Genomic DNA, 21,345 nt, shown 5'->3' with positions numbered 1-21,345 from the left:
GCTTTTTATTCTTTTTGCTTGAGGTGCTGTAACCTAAAAAGCTTGGTGGAAGGGGCAGATCTTTCTTACATGGTTTAAGTGAAGCTGGAAGAGTTACTTTGTTGCTAGGCTGCTTTGTTTTTTTTATCTGCTTTTCATGAAGGCCCATATCTTGATGGGGTTTTTTTAAAACTTTTTTTCCAGGGTTTTCCATGGGAACTCCTTATTGGCTTCAACAAGAGTCATATATTTTAATATTGTGTGTGTGTGTTACATTAGTTTGTAAGACAAGTACAGTACAGACCTATCTCTTTCCCAAATCCAACACACTTGCAACCTCTTAAGTCAACACAGAGAGGCAAGTGAACAGGCAACTATTTTGTTTTTTGTGTCAGAAAATTCAACATGGCCCATTGCTGCAATGAAATGCTATTGAGCTGTTCAATTTCTTGAGATCCTGACATCACTGTGTACTTCAGAGCTATCAAAACACAAGCTGGATGTTTTAACTCAGGCTTGTTTCAGTAGTGGAAAAAATTTATTCTAATTCATAGTCATAATCTTGCTTGGTATCATCTCCCAAGAAAGGAATCTCATGGGATGGATTTTTAGCAAGTACAAATGAAAAGAAAAAACAAGATATTAATAGAATTAGAAAGGTGAGAGGAGCAGATATTAAATCTACTATCATTTTTATTATGTTTTTCAGTTATACCTCACAGTTGACAACTTGATGATGAAATAATGAATAGTGCATTTAAGAAAACTGGCATTTTTTTGAGTGTTTAATTAATGTAACATCAGGCTAGAAAACATAGTTTACCTTTCTAAGAAAAATCTTGCTGAGCTCTTGTATATTTGGTTTCCACACTGTACCTTTGCATTTTTTTTCATCTCTTTGTAATTCTAGCATTAAATTGAGCAAGTGTTTCATTAAACAGAGCAGAACATACTGGCCTAATAGTGCTTGAAACAGGGAAAAGAGAAGAGGTGGTCAGGCTACATTTCTTGGTAGTTACTAGACATTTTTGAAGTTAGATCAAAGCACAATCAAGGCATGTTGAGCAGCCAAGGCACTGAGCCTGTTGTTTGCTTTTGAATGACTTCTTTTTTCTCTCCTCATGGAGCATTTAACATTACTTCTGGAGTTCAGCACTTTTCAGTTAAAATTCTTATTTCTTAAATTACTTGAGGCAGCTAGTTTATACTGCATTGGATAACTTAATGGCTTTATGTGCTGGTTATTTATTTGTTGGTTTTTTTTTTTTCTATACCTTGTTCTTCAAACTAAGCAGTTATATTTTCACAATTATATTTTATTGCATTCTGAAATTGCATGATTCAATCATAGGTTTAAGATATACAAATGAAACTGAATTGAAATGAGGCCTGGTAAGTGTATGAGTGGATGAGAAATAAATGGGGCTGTGAATCAAGATAAACAGACCAGTTTTAAATGTACTGCCTCACCAGCAGTATCACACATTGCTTTCTCTGCCAGATAACCTCCTCTAAAGAAGTTACTTCCCAGGGAATGAGGGCTTCATGATGCATCTCAATTAGCTTAGGAGGAATTAATCTCAGGCCTATAACAAGTTATTTAATAACTTGATTCATAACTCAAAATGCTTAAAGCAAATATTAAATTAACTTTAGGACTCGATAAACTCAAACTCATTCAACTCATAGATGTGTCTGCCTGGTGCCACTCTGCTTCCAGTACAGAGATCAGTAAGACAGGGTAAGGGAATGAAGCCTTGAGAAAGTAGAGTTTGATGGCTAAAATTGTGACACCTGAAGAAAACTGAATTTTGTACCTCTCTTGCCACTCTTGTGTGTTGTTTCACAGTAGTATGCTTTTATCAGGCCAACACATCTTGGTTTTGGTGTTTTTTCCACATAGCACCTCCCATGATGAGTATTTCAGTATCATTTCCCTTTTGGAGCTTTCTGAAAGTGGTCTGCTGCAGGTTTTGTTACCACCTCTTTAAATACCTGCTGTGTGTCTGATCATCAGTTGTCCGGGATTAAGTCTAGTTTGGACAGAACTAATACTTTTTGTGGATCCTGATGTTTGCTGGAAGTGCACAGCTGGAAAACTAAAAATGACTGGGAATCACAAACCCTATCAGAGAAATGGGTTTTTGAGGCACTGTACAGATCCTTTTGGCTTGCTGCCAGTGGCATTATTTGCAGGGATAGACCTTTCTGGGAATAAACATATAGAAGGTCTTGAATGCTGTACATATGAATACTCAAAAGCACTGCAGGAAAAAAAAAGTCTAATAAAATTCATACAAAAATAATAACATTATTAAAAAACCTGAAGTCTGAAGGACAAGACCAGAGTAACAAGGAGTTAAATCAGTCAGCAGAGCTGACGTGGAATAAATCTCAATAGCATCTGTTGTGGTATTAAGATGAAGAAGCCTAAATATCTCAAGGAACCCATCTTGAAAGATGTGTTGACTTGTGCACTCTGGTTAATGCCATGTAGGTTCAACATTGAGTGTTAACTAAATGTGGGAATTGCTGGTCTAAGTGCAAAAATATATTAGTAGTGTGGAATACCATTTCCCTAGTGATTTAAACAGAATAATTATGTATTCACAGATGTGAAGTGTCTGTAATATTTGTCTGCCATGGGTCAGAATTGGTTTTCCAAAGGAGAATAGTTTAAGGGGTGTTGTTTCTAAAACATCTATTCTTTAGATAGGTGGTTAGTATTTTTTAAAGCAAAGGAATGAGAAGACCAACGAGTCAAGCATGTTATCTTTGGTGTAACAATTGGGAGGAAAATTGGTAAAAATAAGAAAAAGAGGCACTTTACAGCTGGGATAGCATTCATCCATTTATTTAATCTGATCTATGGATCAGAAGTTCACTTGGCAGCCAAGCTTTGCATTTCATAGCCCTCAGGACTTTTTCAGGGGCCTTTGCATGTTGCATACCTTCATGTTGGGAGGAAGATACTCTCCTGAACCCCAGCTATTTGTGAGAAGGGCCTGTGTGGGGAGTGCTGATGAACTGCTGTAGCTGCTAGACTGGAGGTGCGTTTCATGGGGACAGGCTTTCTTGCTGGCAATTGCAGTGTGTGCCATGGCATTGGGAGAGCTTAGAAGACAGAAGAGAGCATGACCAATTACAGCTTGTGGAAGCATCAAGAAACAGCTGAACTAGATGTGACTAGTGCTTCCTTTCTTAAATTACTTCAAAAATTGTCACGGTGCACTAACTCTTTCCACGGTCAGCTCAGAGGGCTGCTAGTATCTGTGACTGATGTCACAAAATGCTATCTCCCAATGCCAAATGGATTTGTGTGCACTCTTGCATTGTATTTGATACCACACAATACCACCACTGTGCTTTCAGTTAAACAGGAGGGGTTTGCATGTTTTTTCAGCTGTATTTTAGGGTTTTAGTGCTTTTAATTCTACATATTAACTGGAAAATTACAAGGTTCAGCTAACTCACAAAGGACCAGCCTGAAGAGCTGGTCTCAGGGCCATCATCAAGTACATGCAGGTATGTCCCTGCTGCAGCAGTACCTCTGCCTTGCACTGCTCATTTATGGACACACATGTTTCAGTACTCCCCTGGGCTCTGTGACAGAAGCAGTGTGTAGCACAGTCACCTATGAGGGGGCATGGGAAGGGGGTACCCATCCACTTTGTGAAAGAATGCTGCTTTTGGTTATTACTATGCTGATGAACAGTTTCTGTGTTCAAACACTTCAGTTGTGTTGCTTGGGATAAACAGACATCATGCTGTGTCATCTGGCTAAATAAATAGATTTTACAGATAACTTAAACTCAGTGATGCCTTCATGTGTGTTATTCCTATTGTCCTCCCATCAGGACATACTTTTAGGGCAGTTTTGTTGTCATAGTGAAGTTTTTTTTCTGTCTGTGGCAAAACAGCATAGGTACTGTCTCCTTCCTCCCTGCCAAACTCTTTTGTGGTTCTGTTTGGTTGATTTGTTTTAAATTATTTTGATTTGTTCCTTAGTATTCACACCCTTGCCAGGGTTATCAGCCAGGTAACATTTTAGTGAAGCAGTTAGCAGGTCAAAGGGCATGGTTTGGACTAAAACAGAACAACAACTTGTAACTCCTGTTGTGTTCAGAGAACCCTTAAAGCTTCAGTGCAGAGATTGGAAATCAAAAGTCCACTTTCAGCAGAGGGTTACAGCAGAGGAACTCTGAGTGTGGTCTCTGCTGCTGTCCAGTGCAAACATATTAGCTGTTTTCCACTAGTTCCATCTGTCTTACAGATTCTCCAACAGCCCATGGCATGTGAGACTGGGTTTTTTTTAATGTGTATGTCATTTAACTGCTTTCCTGTGGTTCTCTGACCACAAGCTGGTTTTAAGCCACTGGGACCAGGCCACTTTCCAGTCACCTAGCTGCTGGACACTGGGTGAGCTCTCATCTCCATCTGTAGAGAGCAGCGATGTGCGCTGTTGTTCCTGGGGTTTATTTTGGGTTGTAGAAGTTTGTTATGGAATAAATGGCTCTAGCTTTAGCAGTGTTCCACTGAGCTGACTCTGAAGCAGTGAGTGGAACTGCCTTACTCATTTCCACAGTGTGGGAACTCCCTGTTTGCCACGAGGGATGGAAATGTGGCTGTGGTGTACGAACGTGGTTCTGAGATCAGAAGTTTGGAGCAAAAAATTGAATTCTGAGTATAGCTTTAGTGTCTTTAGCCATGTAGACATCTTACATTTTCACTATATAAATGTCTGTATCTACACATTTTTAATTAATTTTCATTGTTTGCCATATTTGGGAGTTAGGTGAGGAGCAGAACCATTGCAAAACACTTGGGTTCAGCTGATCGTGCCCATCTTGCTCTCAATGGCCATTTCAGTGTGCAGGCCCCTCATTTTTTTTACATGTGCCTCATAACTAATAGAACAGGTTAAAAGTTATTGTTAAATAAGCAAAGATGCAGTTAATTACCTCAGTTAAAAATAATCTAAGCAGAAAATCAAAAAAGCTATCTTATAAACCATCAATTTACAGTAAGTGGTTATTCCTTCTTAGTTTGATGAAATTATTCATAGAAACTGAAAGGACTGAAGGGAAAATACTGAACTAGAATATACGTTGTGTTTAAAATGAGTATGGAAATGTTTTCAACTCCCTCCTACTTATTTTTTAAATTTCTTTTAACTTTGCTTGATAAAAAGTGAAAGATCAGTTTTTATATGAAAGCTGTTCTTCAAAATGGGGGAGAAATAGTAGATTAAAATTCAGCTGTAGCCTTAAGGCTTCAGGAGGATAAGGTGCAGTCATATTAGCAATCTGGTGGCATGTTTATCATCCAGTAGACATTTTGGTGATTACTAGTGTTCAAGGGGAAGGGGGGGAATTTGAAATCTGCATTGCTTTGTGAACCAGAACTGTATTCCATTAAAAGCAGATGTTCACTGTGCTGCCCTTGAGGGCTAGCATGAGGAGAGGAAGGCAGGCTGTGATTATTGCTCTTTTGCTTGAATTTTTTTGCTTAGTGGAAGCAATGCTCATTGGAATTCTCCTCTCTCTCTAGGTGGTTTGTTTTGGATGCTGAAACGAGAGATCTGGTTTCAATACACACTGATGGCAATGAGCAGCTCTCAGTGATGCGCTACTCAGTAGGTATGCAGACTTGTACATTTGGAATAACTGCTGATACATGAGATGGCTGCTCTGTTAAATGGTGTTAAACTACACCCCAGTTACTAGAAAAGGCAGAACTCTGGAAAGAAAACAAAAACAAAACAAACAAAAAAAACCACTCAAACCATTTTTGATGCTTAGTATATAATTGAGTGCTTGCTTACAGATTTGTTTGTGCATGCTAAATCTTGGAGGTTTGTAACTGCAAACGTTACAGTCACTTTTCCCAGCCTTTCCATCATGCTGAACTGTGCTGCTATAATAAACATTAGCTTTTCTCCCAGAAAAATGAAAATTTCTCAGCTAAATACTTTACGAGGTAACAGAGAAGTCTGTGAAAAGCCTAGTACTTCAGTAATATTTTAATGTACTTCTTAGTTAATTTCAAAGTTGATTAAAACCATGAAACTAAGCTCAGGTCTGTCAAACTCAGAGCTGCCTAAGTGTTTGCTATGGGATTACATGGAGTCTTCTCTTCAGATGTGACCTGACAGATCATCAGAGACTGATTCCTCTCTGTTAAAACTGGTTGGAAGAACAGTCTTGTAAATCTGTTTCTTGTTTGCTTTTGGATAATGTGCCATGTCAGTGGGCAAAATGTTTTTCTACTGCTGCCATATCTGCCAATCACAGCAAGTTGTTTTAAAGCATTGATGATCATTGATACTAGAAGTGTTTGATCATGATTCAAGGCAACTCTTGTCCATGTACTTTTTTTTTTGTAAATGGAGAGAACACGTTAGAAAACTGCTTGTAATGTTGAATGCTCCACTTCTTTAGACATTATTTAGTGCTGATTTATGTGCAATCTCTACCTCCAAAGCTAAGCTAACTATAGAGTAAATATTGTTCTGCATTTTTTGTGATGCAGAAAACTCAAGTTTGCCTACCATTGACAATTTCTGAAAATCCAGTGCAATTTGAGGATTTATACCCTGTCCATTGGACACTTTCCTGTAAAAAGCAGAACTGAAAGAACTTGACCAAAAACCATGCCCACAAAGTAAACAGATACTGACTGAAAAACAACATGATGTAAACAGTTATGTATCCTTAAATACAATTTGTAAGCTGTAGTTTAATTAAGACTATTGTCCTAGTGTAAATCTGAAATAATTAAAATTTGGAAAACAAACATTCTGTTAATTTATATCAAATATTTTGTGTTGTAGATGGCACCTTACTTGCAGTTGGATCCCATGACAACTTTATTTACCTCTATGTGGTAACAGAAAATGGAAGAAAATATAGCAGATATGGAAAATGCACTGTAAGTTTTGGAGCAAATATTAATCAGCAGTTCTTGCATTTTCATGCCATACACTAGAATGTTAAAGCAGTAGAATTTTCTCTGGGTTGATGCCATTCTGTTTCATTTTTTGCTTATATTCAGCATTTGATTGATTTTAAACTGAACTCTGATGTGTACTGCAACTCTTAGAGTTAAGTGAACACTGCAGCACCAAATATCACTAATTTTTCAGACTACTTACTTTTTCTTTGAAATGGGAAGTTACCAGTAAGATGGATAATTGGCTTGTTACCTATAAGTGAAAACTCCCAAGAAAATATCATTTTTTTTTCAGATATTCTCTTCCTATTGATAAAGTACTCCTTAGACCAACATAAGATATTGGAATTTCATTAGAATATGTAATTTTGAAGGTTGCCAATATGCACTATTTTCAGCTGTAATTTTTACTGCACAATTTGGAATTGGGAGATATATTAGCAATAAATTTCTGGCCCAGGAAATCTTAAGTGTAGCACAAGGAGTGGAGTTTATATTAGTCCTTACACTTAGGTGAGGTTGTCCTAGTACTAAAAAGACACTTTTTTCCTTAAGTGTTTCATATTCTAACATCCTGGCCTTAATTTCAGCTATCTCTGTAGGTTAGTGGCAATGTTTATATAAACATCTGAACCTTAATGGGATTTGCAAATGATATCATAAGAATAGGTTTCATGTTTGAAATGTGAAATGTTTCTTTTAAGGAATGCATCCCCAGCTCAGAACACTTTTCATATGTTTGTTGTCACTTGAATTTCTTTAGTTTTGAAAATAAGATAAATTCTCAAGCTGCTTGGTTAATTTCAAGATAAGAGGTAAGGGGACCATAAGGCTATATTAGGAGGGGGTTGGTTTTTTTATTATGTCTAAGAGGTTTTTTTTTCCCCTACAACTTTTGATGCAAGATTTGCAGTGGAAATGGTTAGGGGAAACAAATAAATGTCAGGCAGTCCTTTAGTGCCTTGTGTGGCATCTTTGAGAGACTTCTGCCCATCATTTAGCTGAGGACACCCCGTGCTGTAAAAGGGTAGGGGCAAGGTTGTGATGCAGGGTGAGCCAAGGTGTCCTGCAGCCCCTGAGCAGGATGGTGACAGGTTTAGACAATAGCACAAGGGTCTTGTGAGGAGAAATCAGATCTGCAGCCTTCCCAGGCAGCAGGGAAAGGTCTGAGCCTACAGGGAGGTCAGACCAGGGCTGCAGTGGGGCTGGTGGGGACTGCAGCAGATGACTGCACCTCAATACAGCATTTCGTCCTGTCACTCATTTTATAACCATAAAAAATAAAATCAGTCTGAGCTGACTAATCTTAACATATGTAATATTTAGCTTGCTATGTACTTCAAGGTCTCTCTGAGCTCTCTGAAGATGTATGAGGTCGTTTATTTCTGTATATTACATGTATTATGTATCAGAAGAGAGCACATTGTAATTTAAACCAGCATCTGGATGTCTGTCTGTCCCTGGGCCTTGACACAAAGATGGTTTTTTTTAAATTAGGATAGGAGAAGTAAGCATTGTTATATTTAGGCAGGAGCATTAAGGCTTCAGAGCAGATTCCTGTTAACCATTTTTTTCAGTTTGAGTGACTGTGCAGAAGCCAAAATTAGCAACTTCATTTCTGTTGGGGCCGAGCTCCCCTGACCCTTCCAGCCTGAGCAGAAGGCGGTGGCCCTTTAGCTGGCCGAGCTCATGGCGAGGCTGCTGATCTGGTTTTGGGCACCTTGCCCCTTCCCTCTGCCCCTGCCAGTGGTGGTGGCCAGTGCCAGGCTGATGCCAGCAGGGAGACACCCAGGCATGCTCAGGACCTGGAGCACTCTCCTGGGCGACGCTGGGGCGCTGGCAACGCGTCCTTCTGGCATCCTCTCCTTCAGAGCCTCACGGGTGACCTCCAAGTAGTATGACTCAGTCCTAACTGGTAGTCAGCTTCTGGTTGTTTCTTCCAGCTTCAATACATTAGATGAATGCTTTCAGAAGGATTTTATCTACTGAACCAGCATCAGCTTGTGCACAAGGGCTGCGTGCCCACTGTTATATTTAAATCACCTTTCAGCCACCACCAGGCTGTCTGCTGCTGTCGCAGAGGAGACTCTCTGACCTGTGAGCCTGTTTCCACAGTGAGGGGTAGTGTTGGTTCTGATCAGAAGGAATTTCAGATGAGCTGAAACAACCATTCCCACTAGTGCAGCTGTTTTTTGAGGGCTCCAGCTATGCAGACAGCAATGTGGAGGTATGGGCTGGGGTATGAACTTCCAGCCTGTCAGCAGCTCCAGGGTAGCTGATGCTGTTTCTATTTGCCTTACATCAGAGGGATCTGTTAGCAAAGGGGAAGCAAGTGCTGTGCATTTACCAAGAGGGCTGTGGGGTGAAGCCACGTGGGCAGCCACGCTGAGATATTTGATACACTGGAGTTATCCTGAAATAATTAGTGTGCCCGTGGGCATTTTCAGCCCTTGCACCACTTAAGGCTGAAAACAGATAAGCATTGCCAATGAAGGAGTGGGTTTCCATTTAGTCAGTTTTATTAGCCAGTGATAATATGAGGAATTACATTCATTCCATATAAAGGTACAGAAAAGGAAAGAGTAAAATGTTGCCTAATTGGTGGGCTGCTACCAGAGACAGATTTTAGGAGAAAATAGGATCCTTCTATTGACAGTATTACGACAAGGTTATGTTCCAGTTCATCGTTCAGCAATCACTCGCCTGAAGGGATTCTGCAGCACGGAGCCCCCAGCCAATTCCTTTGTTCCTTCCCCCTCCACCCCAGGAATTTTAACAGCTGCCAAATGTCTGGCAGGATTTAGTAAATGACTGACCGGTTCTTTTCCGTGTTGGAGTTCTCGTGCAAATTTGAAAGCTTGGAAAATAAGGAGGGGAGAAAAAATCCTAGCCAATTGTGCATTTATTTCTTTTTCAGAATACCAAGCTTGCATGTTGATATCAGATATCCCACCCATGACTGCAAAGCAGTTATGTCAATACACAGTTCCTCTGCTGGAAGCAGAAACTTGCTCATAAGTAAATAAACCTTAAAGGCTAGCTTTTTCTCAATGTTTTTGCAATCTCTCACAGAGGACCTGGGCACAGCGTCCCAGGGTGTATTCCTACGTGTAATTCTGGAAGCAATCAGCATCTTTTAGAGTTCTCTAGAGAGGAAGGTGGCATGGTGGGTGGTGGCATGGCAGCCAGTGTGGGCTGGGCCAAGAGACCTTGTGGGGGGTTGAGGGACATCATAATGCCCTCAGAGAGGGAGATGAGTTGGTATCTGTCAGTCAAGAAAGTGGCATTTTGTTGCCTGTCAGAACGACTAGGAAGAAGGGGCTAAGGATGTCTTACAAGGGAAAAAGGAGCAGTAGAGAAGTGGACAGGTGGAGGATGAAAAGAGTGACATAATGTCATTTCTATTAATTTGCTACCCTTTCCTCTGCAGATAAAACATTTATTCCTCCCTTACACAAATTCGTGGCTTCTCTGAAGCCTTTCATAGCTTGATTATTACTATTATTGTTATTACTACTACCAAAAGAGTTCGTGCACTGGAAAAATACTCTAAACAGCTGCATTTAGCTATTCCCTCAAAACCAAAGATGAATGTTTATCCCTCAGTGTGCTCTTGATGTTGTTAGCTAAGCAATTAGGCCAAAGTGTTTTGATTCTCACATAGAAGACTCCATAGCTATAGGGAAGACTCCTTTCACAGCTGGTGCTCACATGCCTGCAGTGTAAGAAATGCAGCAGAAAACTTTCAAAAAGCTGAGTGTTCTTGTAACAGCAGTCCTTGAGCTTGTAGTTTTACATAGTGGTTGATAAACAAGGTATCTCAAGATTTCAGGGTGAACAAAGGTTATTGGAAAGCAGGTACATTTAATGGAAATTTTGAATTAATAGAGAAAATAGAGTCCTATCTGTCACATTTCTGTTGAAATCTAAAACTGATCCTCTGCAAGTTACTTGCCTTTATCTATTAGTAGCATTGTATGCTTTCTTAATTCAAGTACAAATGTGTATTAATCCATATTTTAGCAACCTACCTTCTAGGAGTAAATCATTCTGGGGTCTGAGAGGGACACGGTTTACAAGTGAGGAGCCCACCATGTGGTGGGAGAGGCAGGATGCCCAGCCTGTGTTTGTTTAGCTGTTAGCAAGTGTGGCCCTGTGGAGTAAGGAGCCTTTAAAGGAGGACAAGTTAACTGCAGCAGAGCTGGGGTGGGTGGAGAGGTGCTCCTTTGCTGTTAGCCATCCCATCTGTGGGTGCTTCTGTTTGAATTCAAGTGTTTCACATTGCTCTTACTGCATTCCTCTCCAGGGACATTCCAGCTATATTACACACCTTGACTGGTCCCCAGACAACAAGTATATAATGTCAAACTCAGGAGACTATGAAATACTATACTGTAAGTATGACATTAAATACACTGGAAACAGAAGTATGTATTAGCTGTCAGAATATTTAGAAGAGTGTTTTTTGATTGGGACTGTACAAAATGCTTACTGACAAAGGAACCAGTTTGAACTTGTGCAACCTGATATCTTGATGTTATTCAGAGCTGTGTATTACCTAAGGGCAATGCCAAATATAGCTTACTTCTTTACAAGGTCATAAATCAGTTTAACAGTGTAAAATATACAGAACAAGTGGCACTACGTTTTCATGTTGGCCCAAAGTTCTGTGGATTGAAAACAACATATACAGTTGTCTAATTATTGTAAACAACACCAGTTATTTTGGGGGAATAAAATCAGAGGGTCTATGCCACTCTTCTGAGGTTTCTTTTGTTAAACTTTATCTTGGCCAATGGTGTTGAAAACTAAGCAAAGCAATAATAGTACTTTATTGAGTTAGTGGTAATAACATTTTTAGTTTTGTCTTCTTTAATATGTGAAAATATGAATTTAATATATAGTAGTAATGTCAAAATTTCAACTTGCATAGTGCATAGCAGTCTGGATTTAAATTGGGTTTTATATTCTTGTCTTCCTGTGGCTTTAACTAGATCCAAGAGGATTGTAGTTCTGCTGTATGGGCAAGCAGGGCCAGCAGTTTAAAAATCTGTCACTGTAACATGTTCTTCCTGCTTCTCACAACTTAGGTTTCTAATCTGGGTCGTGCAATATCTCAATCTACCAAAAGGAAGTGTTGGTGCTAATAACTGCCTATATATAGGGAAGCAAAGAGCTGTGACCTGTTAGTACTGGGCTGGTGATGGACAATATTTTCTTTCCTAGTTAGAAGCTGAAAAGCAGTCCAAGGCTACTCTAGTAGTAGTTGCTCACTGTTTCAAAAGCAGAGCTTCCTGAATGATTGCATTTTAGCCCATCAGTGGTGCTCGTAGGAAGGATAAATTATTCTGTTACAGACTATTAAAGCATTCCATAGAGTAGGTAGCAGGGGACTCAAGCTGCAAGGAAGTGTTTTTGAGGTGTGCTGATCTGAAGAAGGAAATGAGAAGTATCTGAAGTAGAGCTTCAAGTATTTGGAATGTGATAAAGGTATTGGTCTGTCTGCCTCTACAGTATGATTCCAGATGGGTTATAAGATGCAGTTATCTACTGTCTTAGCACCTTTAAAGAGCACACATGTCAATATAATTTAATATGGCATAACTCATTGTTTGCTGTTTTTACAGGGGACATTCCAAGTGGCTGTAAGCTAATCAGGAATCGTTCTGACTGTAAGGATATAGATTGGACAACATACACTTGTGTGCTAGGCTTCCAAGTGTTTGGTAAGCACCATTTGTCTTGCTTTTAAGCTATTCACACTATGCTTTTGTTTTCTTTTGCTTCAATTTGTCATTATGCTGTTAATGATTGTTGAGGGTATGTTTTCTTTTGCTTCAATTTGTCATTATATCTATGCTGTTAATGATTGTGGAGGGTAATGCTGAGATGACAGAGCAAAGAGACTGACCCACAGTACTTGTCTGTGATACAGAGCACTGGATGTTCTATAGACAGCTTACAATTGATTTCTATTTAGTCTTGATATTTTGGATTTGATTTTTCTGCTGTGTTTTAGCACTGCAGCAAAAAGCTGATATTTTAAGGTGCTCATATGGCACGTGTGCATTCTCCCTTGCTTACCTTGTTTTGGGATAGGAACAAGACTATGTGAGTGTGGGTGATAGTTGGTGATTTAAAATCATGGCAGCACTGTGATACCTGTCATGAAAGCTGAGTAATACACACTGCTTCTAAAGAGTAAAAATACTTTAAAGATTAAGCATTTTATTTTTTAAATGTACAAAAAATTTGCAAAGCTGACAGCTACGATTTTAATAGTGCAGTTTGAACTGTTGGGTCACACTCTCAAAGTGCATTTGCTGAAGGCAGCTCTGTTGGCCATGAAAACGAGCCCCTCTGTGAGGGGTTGAAAAATATGATTCAGCCTGTCAGTGTTGTACAACCAAGTTGTGTGCTAGCAGATGTTGAAAGCCTTGCTTCCACTGCTGAGATCAGATAGCTGCCTCTGCTCTTCACGTTGCTGGAAACATCAAAAGGAGGTACATCAGTAGATTCTTCAGAGGTGACAGATCTACAAATCTTTTCTTCACAGCTACTGGGAGTTGAGCTTTGAATATCAGTTTATATAAAGAATAGAAGGAAATCAGTTAAGTCTGAGTGGTTTCTGTAGCATCTGACACCTTTCATGCATATTTTAGAGCTGTCATGTGCAGTTGATATGTGGGCTAACACTCTTGGGTAGCATACTTGTTGGCTAGAGGGTATTTGGTGCTTTATAACCAGGCTTGGTTTCCTTTCTGGTTACCAAAATTCTGGGCAGAGCAGAAAAATAAAGGCATCAGAGAAGGAAGCTGACTGGTTGATAAACTGTGTAAATATTTTTGAGTTGTTTGGAGCTTGAGGTAGGTGGCAGAAATAAACAGGAGTGTGCTGTTTCTGGAGCTGAATCCTGTTGCTAATTGCTAGTTTGATGAAAATGCTGTCTCCCATTAGCCTGAGAACCATGAACAGGGTTGGATCTTTGTTTTTATTCAGTCTGTCTGGGTGAAGTAATGAGTGGATGGCTGTTTCCTTCTCGTGTTCTGTGCATATAAGCCTAGGGTGACAAGAAATTGCTCCACAGCAGCATTTCCTCACTCTTTGCTACTGTAACTGAAATAATAGTGCAACACAAATGCCTCTTTTAAAATGCTTTTAAAATAGGAGTATGAGAAGATTCAGGAGATTGTAGAGGAAGTGAAAAGCACAACTGTCATGCAAATATGATGCCTTTCTTCAGGAGCAATGAAAATACTTTGTAAGGATTGAGTATTCCTTCTGGAATAGCCTTGGAGCTGAAGCCATTTCACATTTTATGCAGAATACTTCAACTTACCAGAAACATAAATTTTAGCAGGTGATGGCTCTGTTGCTATTGAACCTTCACCTCTACATTTGGTGGTAGAGTAGATGGAGTAAGAGGAGCAGCTCTCTGAATCCCAGTGCTTTCCCAGAAGTGTCCTTTACTCCTCATCTAAGGGGATGAGGTGTAGGAGTACAGAAGGAGTTTGGTTTCACATCCAGACCATTGGCTTTGTCTCTTTCACAGCTGTCAGATAGAAGCTGCTGGTGACTAGGGCCAGGCTGGAGACAAGCACCTCCCATAACCACTGTTTTGAGAAGCCTTTTTACATTTTAGTTTAAAAAGGGAGATAAGTCTGCTGATCCTGTCTGCATTCCCTTTCCCCTTTGGATTAATACACCCTTTAACCACTCTGGATTAAGTTTAATTAGTCTCAACTGCTCTCAATATCTTGTGTGCCAGAGGACTGGGGAGTAAATTAGATAAAGCAGATAATGTGGTGTTATTCTGGGGCAGAACAGAATATATATAAACTTCCTAGCCAAGATTCATCATGCACTAATAGTCTATTGTCTGGTACTCTGACACCCTTTGCTGAATCTTAAGATGATATCTGGTTTTCAGACAAAGGCAAGTATTTTCCCATTAAATCAGACAGTGCAGCTAAGCCAACCTAGCAGATATTTGCTGCCCAGAGGAGAAGTCTGGCTTTGACCCGAGGGTCAGCTGGCTCAGGGATCCAAACAGGCTGGGAGCTGCTCACTTTGATGTTCAGGAGAGAGGGTTTAAATTTATGGCATTTGGGCTCTGGGGGTATGTGTTTTACTAATTTAGCTCTGTGGACAGCGTGTCTGTAGTCTCATGCATTGCACTGTTGTCAGTGGAGAGAGAGGATGGAAATGCACAGTTAGATGAGAATAGCATCTCTCTTTTTTGGCAGTTGGTGGTGCTGTGTTGGCTCAGCAGTATCATCATTCTGCACCCAGAGCACTTGGAGTCACTCTCTCATTTACTGCACGTTTCCCACAGTTTCATCTGAGCAGATTCTTTGGAGAGATTTACTGGTGACTAGCAGAATTTATTAAAAGTGAAGTGATTCTGTTGTACCCAGGAACAAAGTCTTTTTTTTTTCTTCTATTTTTAGTTATTAAGAACTAAGAACCTGGTAATATCAATGTCTTGTTTTTTTCCATGTTTGCCTGATACACAGAAAACAAATTCTGTTGTCTTACAACAAAGGGTTGTCTTGCCTTTCTTTATAGCTGCTAAAGGAATTTATGAACACAAAAGATGTTTAATAAGAGATATAGTCTTGAATATTAGTCTTTTTAACCTTAAATTAATAAGGAAAGGAAATTACATAGCTGTTTGGCCCAGTCTGCCTAAGGTGGTAGCTGAAACTTCAGGAAACTGAAGTTCATGGATTACTCCCTGAAGAAAGTATTTTATGTATAGAATGCAGGTTAAAGTTAAAATTAATTTATTTTGAGCTACTTGAAAATTCTTAAATAGTATGTATTTTTCAGATTGATTTAATGGACCTGAGAGCATTAGAATGTATCTGAATGTTTTCCTTAGCATTCCATGTCTTAGTAAATCACCCTACAATGTAGCTTATTGGCATTGCAACGAGCTTAACAAGCTGCCTTTCTTATTCTTCAGAGAAAATAAAGTTCTCACTCCACCCACTGAAGAATGGAAAAAACTCCCAACTTTAAATGCCATTTCCCATTTTGCTTAAAAACAAGAAAAGATAGTGTGGGAGTTAAAAAAAAGATAAGGCAATTCTAAGTCAGCATTTTGTGCTGTGTTAAAATAATAGCATATGATTTTTATTCTTCCAAAGTCAGTGATTATAAGGGAGGAAGAAGGTGGTTTTGTGTCTGATGATGAACATCCCTCTCAGTCCATCAGACACACAGTTTTTGGGATGAGGGGTGAAAATTCCTCCTAACTTCTGAACTAATCAGAAACCCAAGTTTGAGCTGTAAAAATACGGTACCTTTGGCATAAATTAGTATCTTAGAACCCCTTGCTTACCTTTGCCCAGCTTTTCTTGCAAGTGGGAATCCTCAGTTTTCTTATGGGAATCTCTAGGGTCTTTATTTTTTGGTTAAAACTAGAGCCTCCCCTCTCCCCAATTTGTTCAGTGCTTTTCATCCAGGCAATGCTGTTATTCTTTCGTCTAGACATCTCTGTGTCATTCTTTTCACTTAAAAGCATATTGAATTGTACTTAAGCACTTGACAGCACTTACATCTATGAAACTAATACAGCCTGAGTTTCTGTGTGAAATATCATCCATCAGTTGTCTCCTCTGAATCGTGCAAATAGTAAGATTCAAAATAAACCCAAAAGAAAGAGCTGCATAATGTGCAGTACCTGAATATTTGTGCACAGCACAAAATATTTGTGCCTGAACAAAAGTATTAAATTCAGAGTTGCTAGTTTTAGCAGCAAACTTATTCCTAAGATGAGCTTTAAACAAGAATGGGGTTTTGAGCAGGAGACATGTAGTAAACCCAAGAGGTTATCCTGGCTGAAGATTTGGGGAGAGCAGGGAGTGGGGGAGCAGTATTGCACTAGCAAAACTCAGTGCATATTGTGGTGGGGTTTTTTTTAATTGTACCTTTTCTCACAGCTTTATATATTTTATTTATGGATTATCTTTTAATTTGCTTCTAAAACTACTGCCACTAAATATCTGCTCTGCTCTCTCCTAGGAGTTTGGCCTGAAGGCTCAGATGGAACAGACATAAATGCCCTGGTCAGATCCCACAACCGAAAAGTGATAGCGGTTGCTGATGATTTTTGTAAGGTCCATCTCTTTCAGTACCCCTGTTCTAAGCCAAAGGTAAGTCTAGAGCAGTCTAGTCTATGTGCTTGTTTGCATTGCATAAAGCTTTCCTTGCCAGACATGTGCTTACAGCTTGGTTGTTTTGGAACCTGGCAGCCAAACAGCTCATTTACACCTGAGAACAGTGCTAGAGACTACAGCATAGCTTTCCCCAGGAAGTTTATATATAAAATAGAAAATAATACAAAATATAATATACCTAAAAGTGAAGTGGCAATAGTTACCTTTAAATTCTAAAGCCTCTGGGGCTTGCTGCTTTCTGTCTGCTGGCCTTGGTGTTAGGTCCATTACTTTTTGTGTGAAGGTCTCAATCTATCCCAAGGTACAAGCCTCAGGAAGAGAGGATGTGTTGTGCAGGGAGACCTAATATAAATATAATTCTTTACTTGCATGGGAATAAAGAGCCTTCTTGGAGGACTAAATAGTAGTAGTTTTAGATTTTGGTATCATGTGCTCTTTTAATCAAGACCCTGGAATGGGTTGCCCAGGGAGGTGGTTGAGGCCCCATCCCTGGGGGTCTTTAAGGCCAGGCTGGAGGAGGCTCTGGGCAGCCTGATCTAGTGGGAGGTGTCCCTGCTCATGGCAGAGGGGTTGGAACTGGGGGATCCTTGTGGTCCCTTCCAGCCCTGACAGATTCTGATCTGTTTTAGCAGAGGACTTGAGAGCCCTAATGGCTCAATGGTTGGACTTGATGATCTTGGAGGTCCCTTCCAACCTAAAGGATTCTATGATTCGATGTGTTTTATCTCTCTGCTTGTTTTCCCTAGGCTCCAAGTCACAAGTACAGTGCTCACAGCAGCCATGTGACAAACGTCAGCTTCACCCGTAGCGACGGCCACTTGATTTCAACTGGAGGGAAAGACATGAGTATTATTCAGTGGAAACTTGTGGAGAAGATAACCCTGCCACAAAATGACATTGGTGTCGACGTCGGCGCGCCCAGAGCGCCCCTCCCTGCCAGTGAAAACAGTGTACAGCCTCCTGCCCCTCTCCCACAGCCCTTCAGTGAAACGAACCAAAACGAAAGCGTCACTGGCAGCTCTCCGGCTTCTTTGGAGAGCAACTTGGAGCAGTCTGCAGAGGAGCAGAGCGAGGAGCAGAGCGAGGGGAGCAGCCTGGATCCTGCCGAGCCGGGCTATGAGGAGCCTTCCCACGAGCTGAGTGAGGAGCACAGTGGATCCACGCTCACTGAGGAGCACCAAGAGGACTCCCCCGTGTCTTAACGCCCCCAGCGCGGGCGGGTGTGACCTTCCCGTGGCGCGCGTGCTTTCGTTACAGGGTGAGGGTTCAGACAGGGAGAGGTAGCTGAGATTCATGACCACTCCAGCTTTTGAGTTGCAGTGAGATTTTTTTTTTAGTTTGAGCTTCAGTTCAACGTGTGGAACCGTCCCAAGGGCCTGGCTTGGTAGTCTGTGTCAAGATCTGGTTGCAGTTAGTAGTAGACATTACCGTAGATCCATTTCAGTTCTGAAATTGCTGTCAGGAAGTGGCATGAGTTATAGACTGGAAAAAAAAAAAAGCTTAGCTCTGAGAATTAGCTGAAGTAGACCACCTTAACTATGTGGAAGTGCTTTCTGAAAGAGCTAAGCTGATGGGAAGCACTGAGCTGTTCCAGCTGGGGAGTACTGTGCTGCTTTTTCCAGGTGCAAAGACAAGCAAAACAACAACAAAAAGCTCTTTGTAGGGCTGTTTTCCTTTGTTTTTTCTTAAGAGAGAAGTAGACCACCTTAACTATGTGGAAGTGCTTTCTGAAAGAGCTAAGCTGATGGGAAGCACTGAGCTGTTCCAGCTGGGGAGTACTGTGCTGCTTTTTCCAGGTGCAAAGATAAGCAAAACAACAAAAAGCTCTTTGTAGGGCTGTTTTCCTTTGTTTTTTCTTAAGAGAAAAATAGAGAAAAACAATGTAACGATGCCACGTGTCTGGCAATGCCTTCTTGATCTAACAGATATGCAATTTTCTAACACTACTAATTCCTGGTGGAGTCTGGATGTGTTCACCGTTGGTCTGCCCTGGGTGCTGCTAGTTCTAAAGGCAAATCCTATTGGGGGATGGTGTCTGCTGTTCCATTTTCACAGACTATTGAATAACAGACTAGCCAAACACTGGTGTGTTTCACTTTTCATGACCTGAAAGTTGATATAAACTGTAGGATGTGATTGTCTCTTCAAAGAATTGCTTGCCTAGAGAATTTGAAGCTTAAGAGAGAGTCTTTACAGCGACTTTGATGTGAACAGCAGAGGAGGCGTGGCAAGAACACAGAAGTCAGATGGGGGCTCCAGACTTAAACTTTAAGCCTTCAAGCAGAACTTGCTCCATCCCTAGTAGGAGAAATATAAATACAGTTAACTTAAATTATTAAATTGGTGCTTAGGATTAGTATATTAAGTTGATAATTTTTTTTCTTCTGAATTTTTAGAGGCAACTCTAAGAATCATTAAACTTCAATCTCTACCTTTTTTATTTTTCCCTTCCCTCTGACTCCTTTAGAAGTTGTGATGTAAGCATACAGTAATTTAGATGACTATGTGATTTTTTTTTTTTTTTTTTCATTTTAAACTTGCTGATCTATTGTTTTTTTGTGAATTTTGTTTCCACCCCACCCCTCCCTGGGTTGCTCTAAGCCATGCAGCTCTCATGTGGCTATACCTGGCCAGTTACAGGATATCTTGGCATTTGTTATGCATTTGGAAAGTACTTTTTTACAAAGTTTGTCAGATAGATAGGTTTTTTTTTTCTTAAGTGCATATGTTTCCTATTTTAAACAGGTAGGTTTACTGTCAGATATCCATTTCCCGTGTACTTGTTTTATATTTTGATTACATAGAATTTTCTTTTCTAACTTGCTGCATTGTGCTGGTATTTTAGTTCTTAGTTAGAATATCATGTTTAGAAACTTTGGATGAGTTCATAAGTCTTAATTGTGCAAGCGTTTACGTGATTGTGCCATTCCAAAGTGCATCAAAACTGTCATTCCCTACTAGTATCTTCTCAGGAGAAATGCTACAGATCAGGTATTTAGTCATCATTTGGAAAGTTAAAAACAAATGGACTCCCAAAGGACATTTAGAACATTTATATATAAAATATATAAATATATATATATACACACACATATATATATTAAGAAAAATATCCTCTTGTTTACAACAGTTCCAGAAAACCTCAAAGTAGCTCCCTTCAGACGGAGGGAGAAACGGATTCCAAGCAACACATCTGTTCAAACTGTGCTCAGTACATAGAGTTTTACTGGAGAGCTCTAAGTATGCCTGACTTGCAAATCTGCCAAATAGCAAGGTCAACTCATCAAAGTTCTTGGTTCCAAATGAGGAATTTGCTGTAGGTTTAGAAAATAATCTTAGTCAAGGAGAAAGGATTTCAGAGCGAACGAGGCACAGAGCTCTCTCTGTCATTTTTATAAACTCCACATAAGCAACACATTTCTTCTTGAAACATCTGTCACCTGGGGTTGCCATGTAAAGTGAGAGTTATAGTTGTGATATTCTTGTGTTTGTAGTTCAGAAGACTCTACTAATATGCAAAAAGCCTTACAGCTTTCAATTGCTGGCAACTACTGTTTAACAAATAATTAAATCTGTGATAATGGATGGAAATGGGTGGGATAATATAACTGTAGATGTTCTAGAAAAATAATTGTGAATGAATTATGATTAAGAGTGTTTCATGTGAAGATGTTTGAGCCATTTCTATCTATCATGCATTCCTGTCTCAAGGCAGAAAATTTTGAAGATAAAAAAAAAAAAATAAAATAATCAAAATAATACATTGTGTTGTCTTTGTCCATATCTGCTCTGGTTTCTTCTGTATATAAAGTGGATGTGGTGATCACAGTTTCCATGCCTGGTTCTGGGGTTTTGGAAGAAACTTTTAACTTGTGCTTTATTTGTACCTCCTAGACTGCCTAAAAACCAGGTAATTCAGCATCATGAATAATGCTGGTATCCTAAATATCCATCTTGTTTACTTTTTGAAAGTTTTATGACATTCCCCCTTTCTGTTTTTGATTAGTAGCCTACTAGCGTTATCCTGCTGTAGCTAATTGATGGGCAGCAGGGGATTACAAATAGGTAATGTCCTGATGAGATGTGCAGCCTGCCTTTCAGGGCTCTGCCAGAAGATTGCTTCTGAAATCATAAAGTATAAGCTTATTCTGGATTTAAGATGTTAAATACTGTGATGCTTCTCCTGGGCGGAGAGGAACCTGATCTGGGTGGAGAGGAACCTGATGGAGTT

General features: G+C 39.8%; 1 protein-coding gene across 1 annotated transcript in view; it reads left to right on the top strand.

The window, feature by feature from the left end:
• Positions 1-18,558, top strand: part of EML4 (echinoderm microtubule associated protein like 4) — a 37,205-nt gene extending 18,647 nt beyond the window's left edge. Inside the window, exons 13-18 of the mRNA XM_008950338.1 lie at positions 5,530-5,618; positions 6,812-6,909; positions 11,237-11,324; positions 12,558-12,656; positions 16,960-17,090; positions 17,861-18,558. Coding sequence (XP_008948586.1) covers positions 5,530-5,618; positions 6,812-6,909; positions 11,237-11,324; positions 12,558-12,656; positions 16,960-17,090; positions 17,861-18,316 — 961 coding nt within the window. The 3' untranslated portion in view covers positions 18,317-18,558. The remainder of the gene's footprint in view (positions 1-5,529; positions 5,619-6,811; positions 6,910-11,236; positions 11,325-12,557; positions 12,657-16,959; positions 17,091-17,860) is intronic.
• The last annotated feature ends 2,787 nt before the right edge of the window (positions 18,559-21,345 follow it).

Source organism: Merops nubicus, unplaced genomic scaffold (assembly GCF_000691845.1).
Source record: "Merops nubicus isolate BGI_N331 unplaced genomic scaffold, ASM69184v1 scaffold13392, whole genome shotgun sequence".
Classification (NCBI taxonomy): Eukaryota; Metazoa; Chordata; class Aves; order Coraciiformes; family Meropidae; genus Merops; species Merops nubicus.
This window is presented reverse-complemented; position numbering and strand designations above follow the sequence as displayed.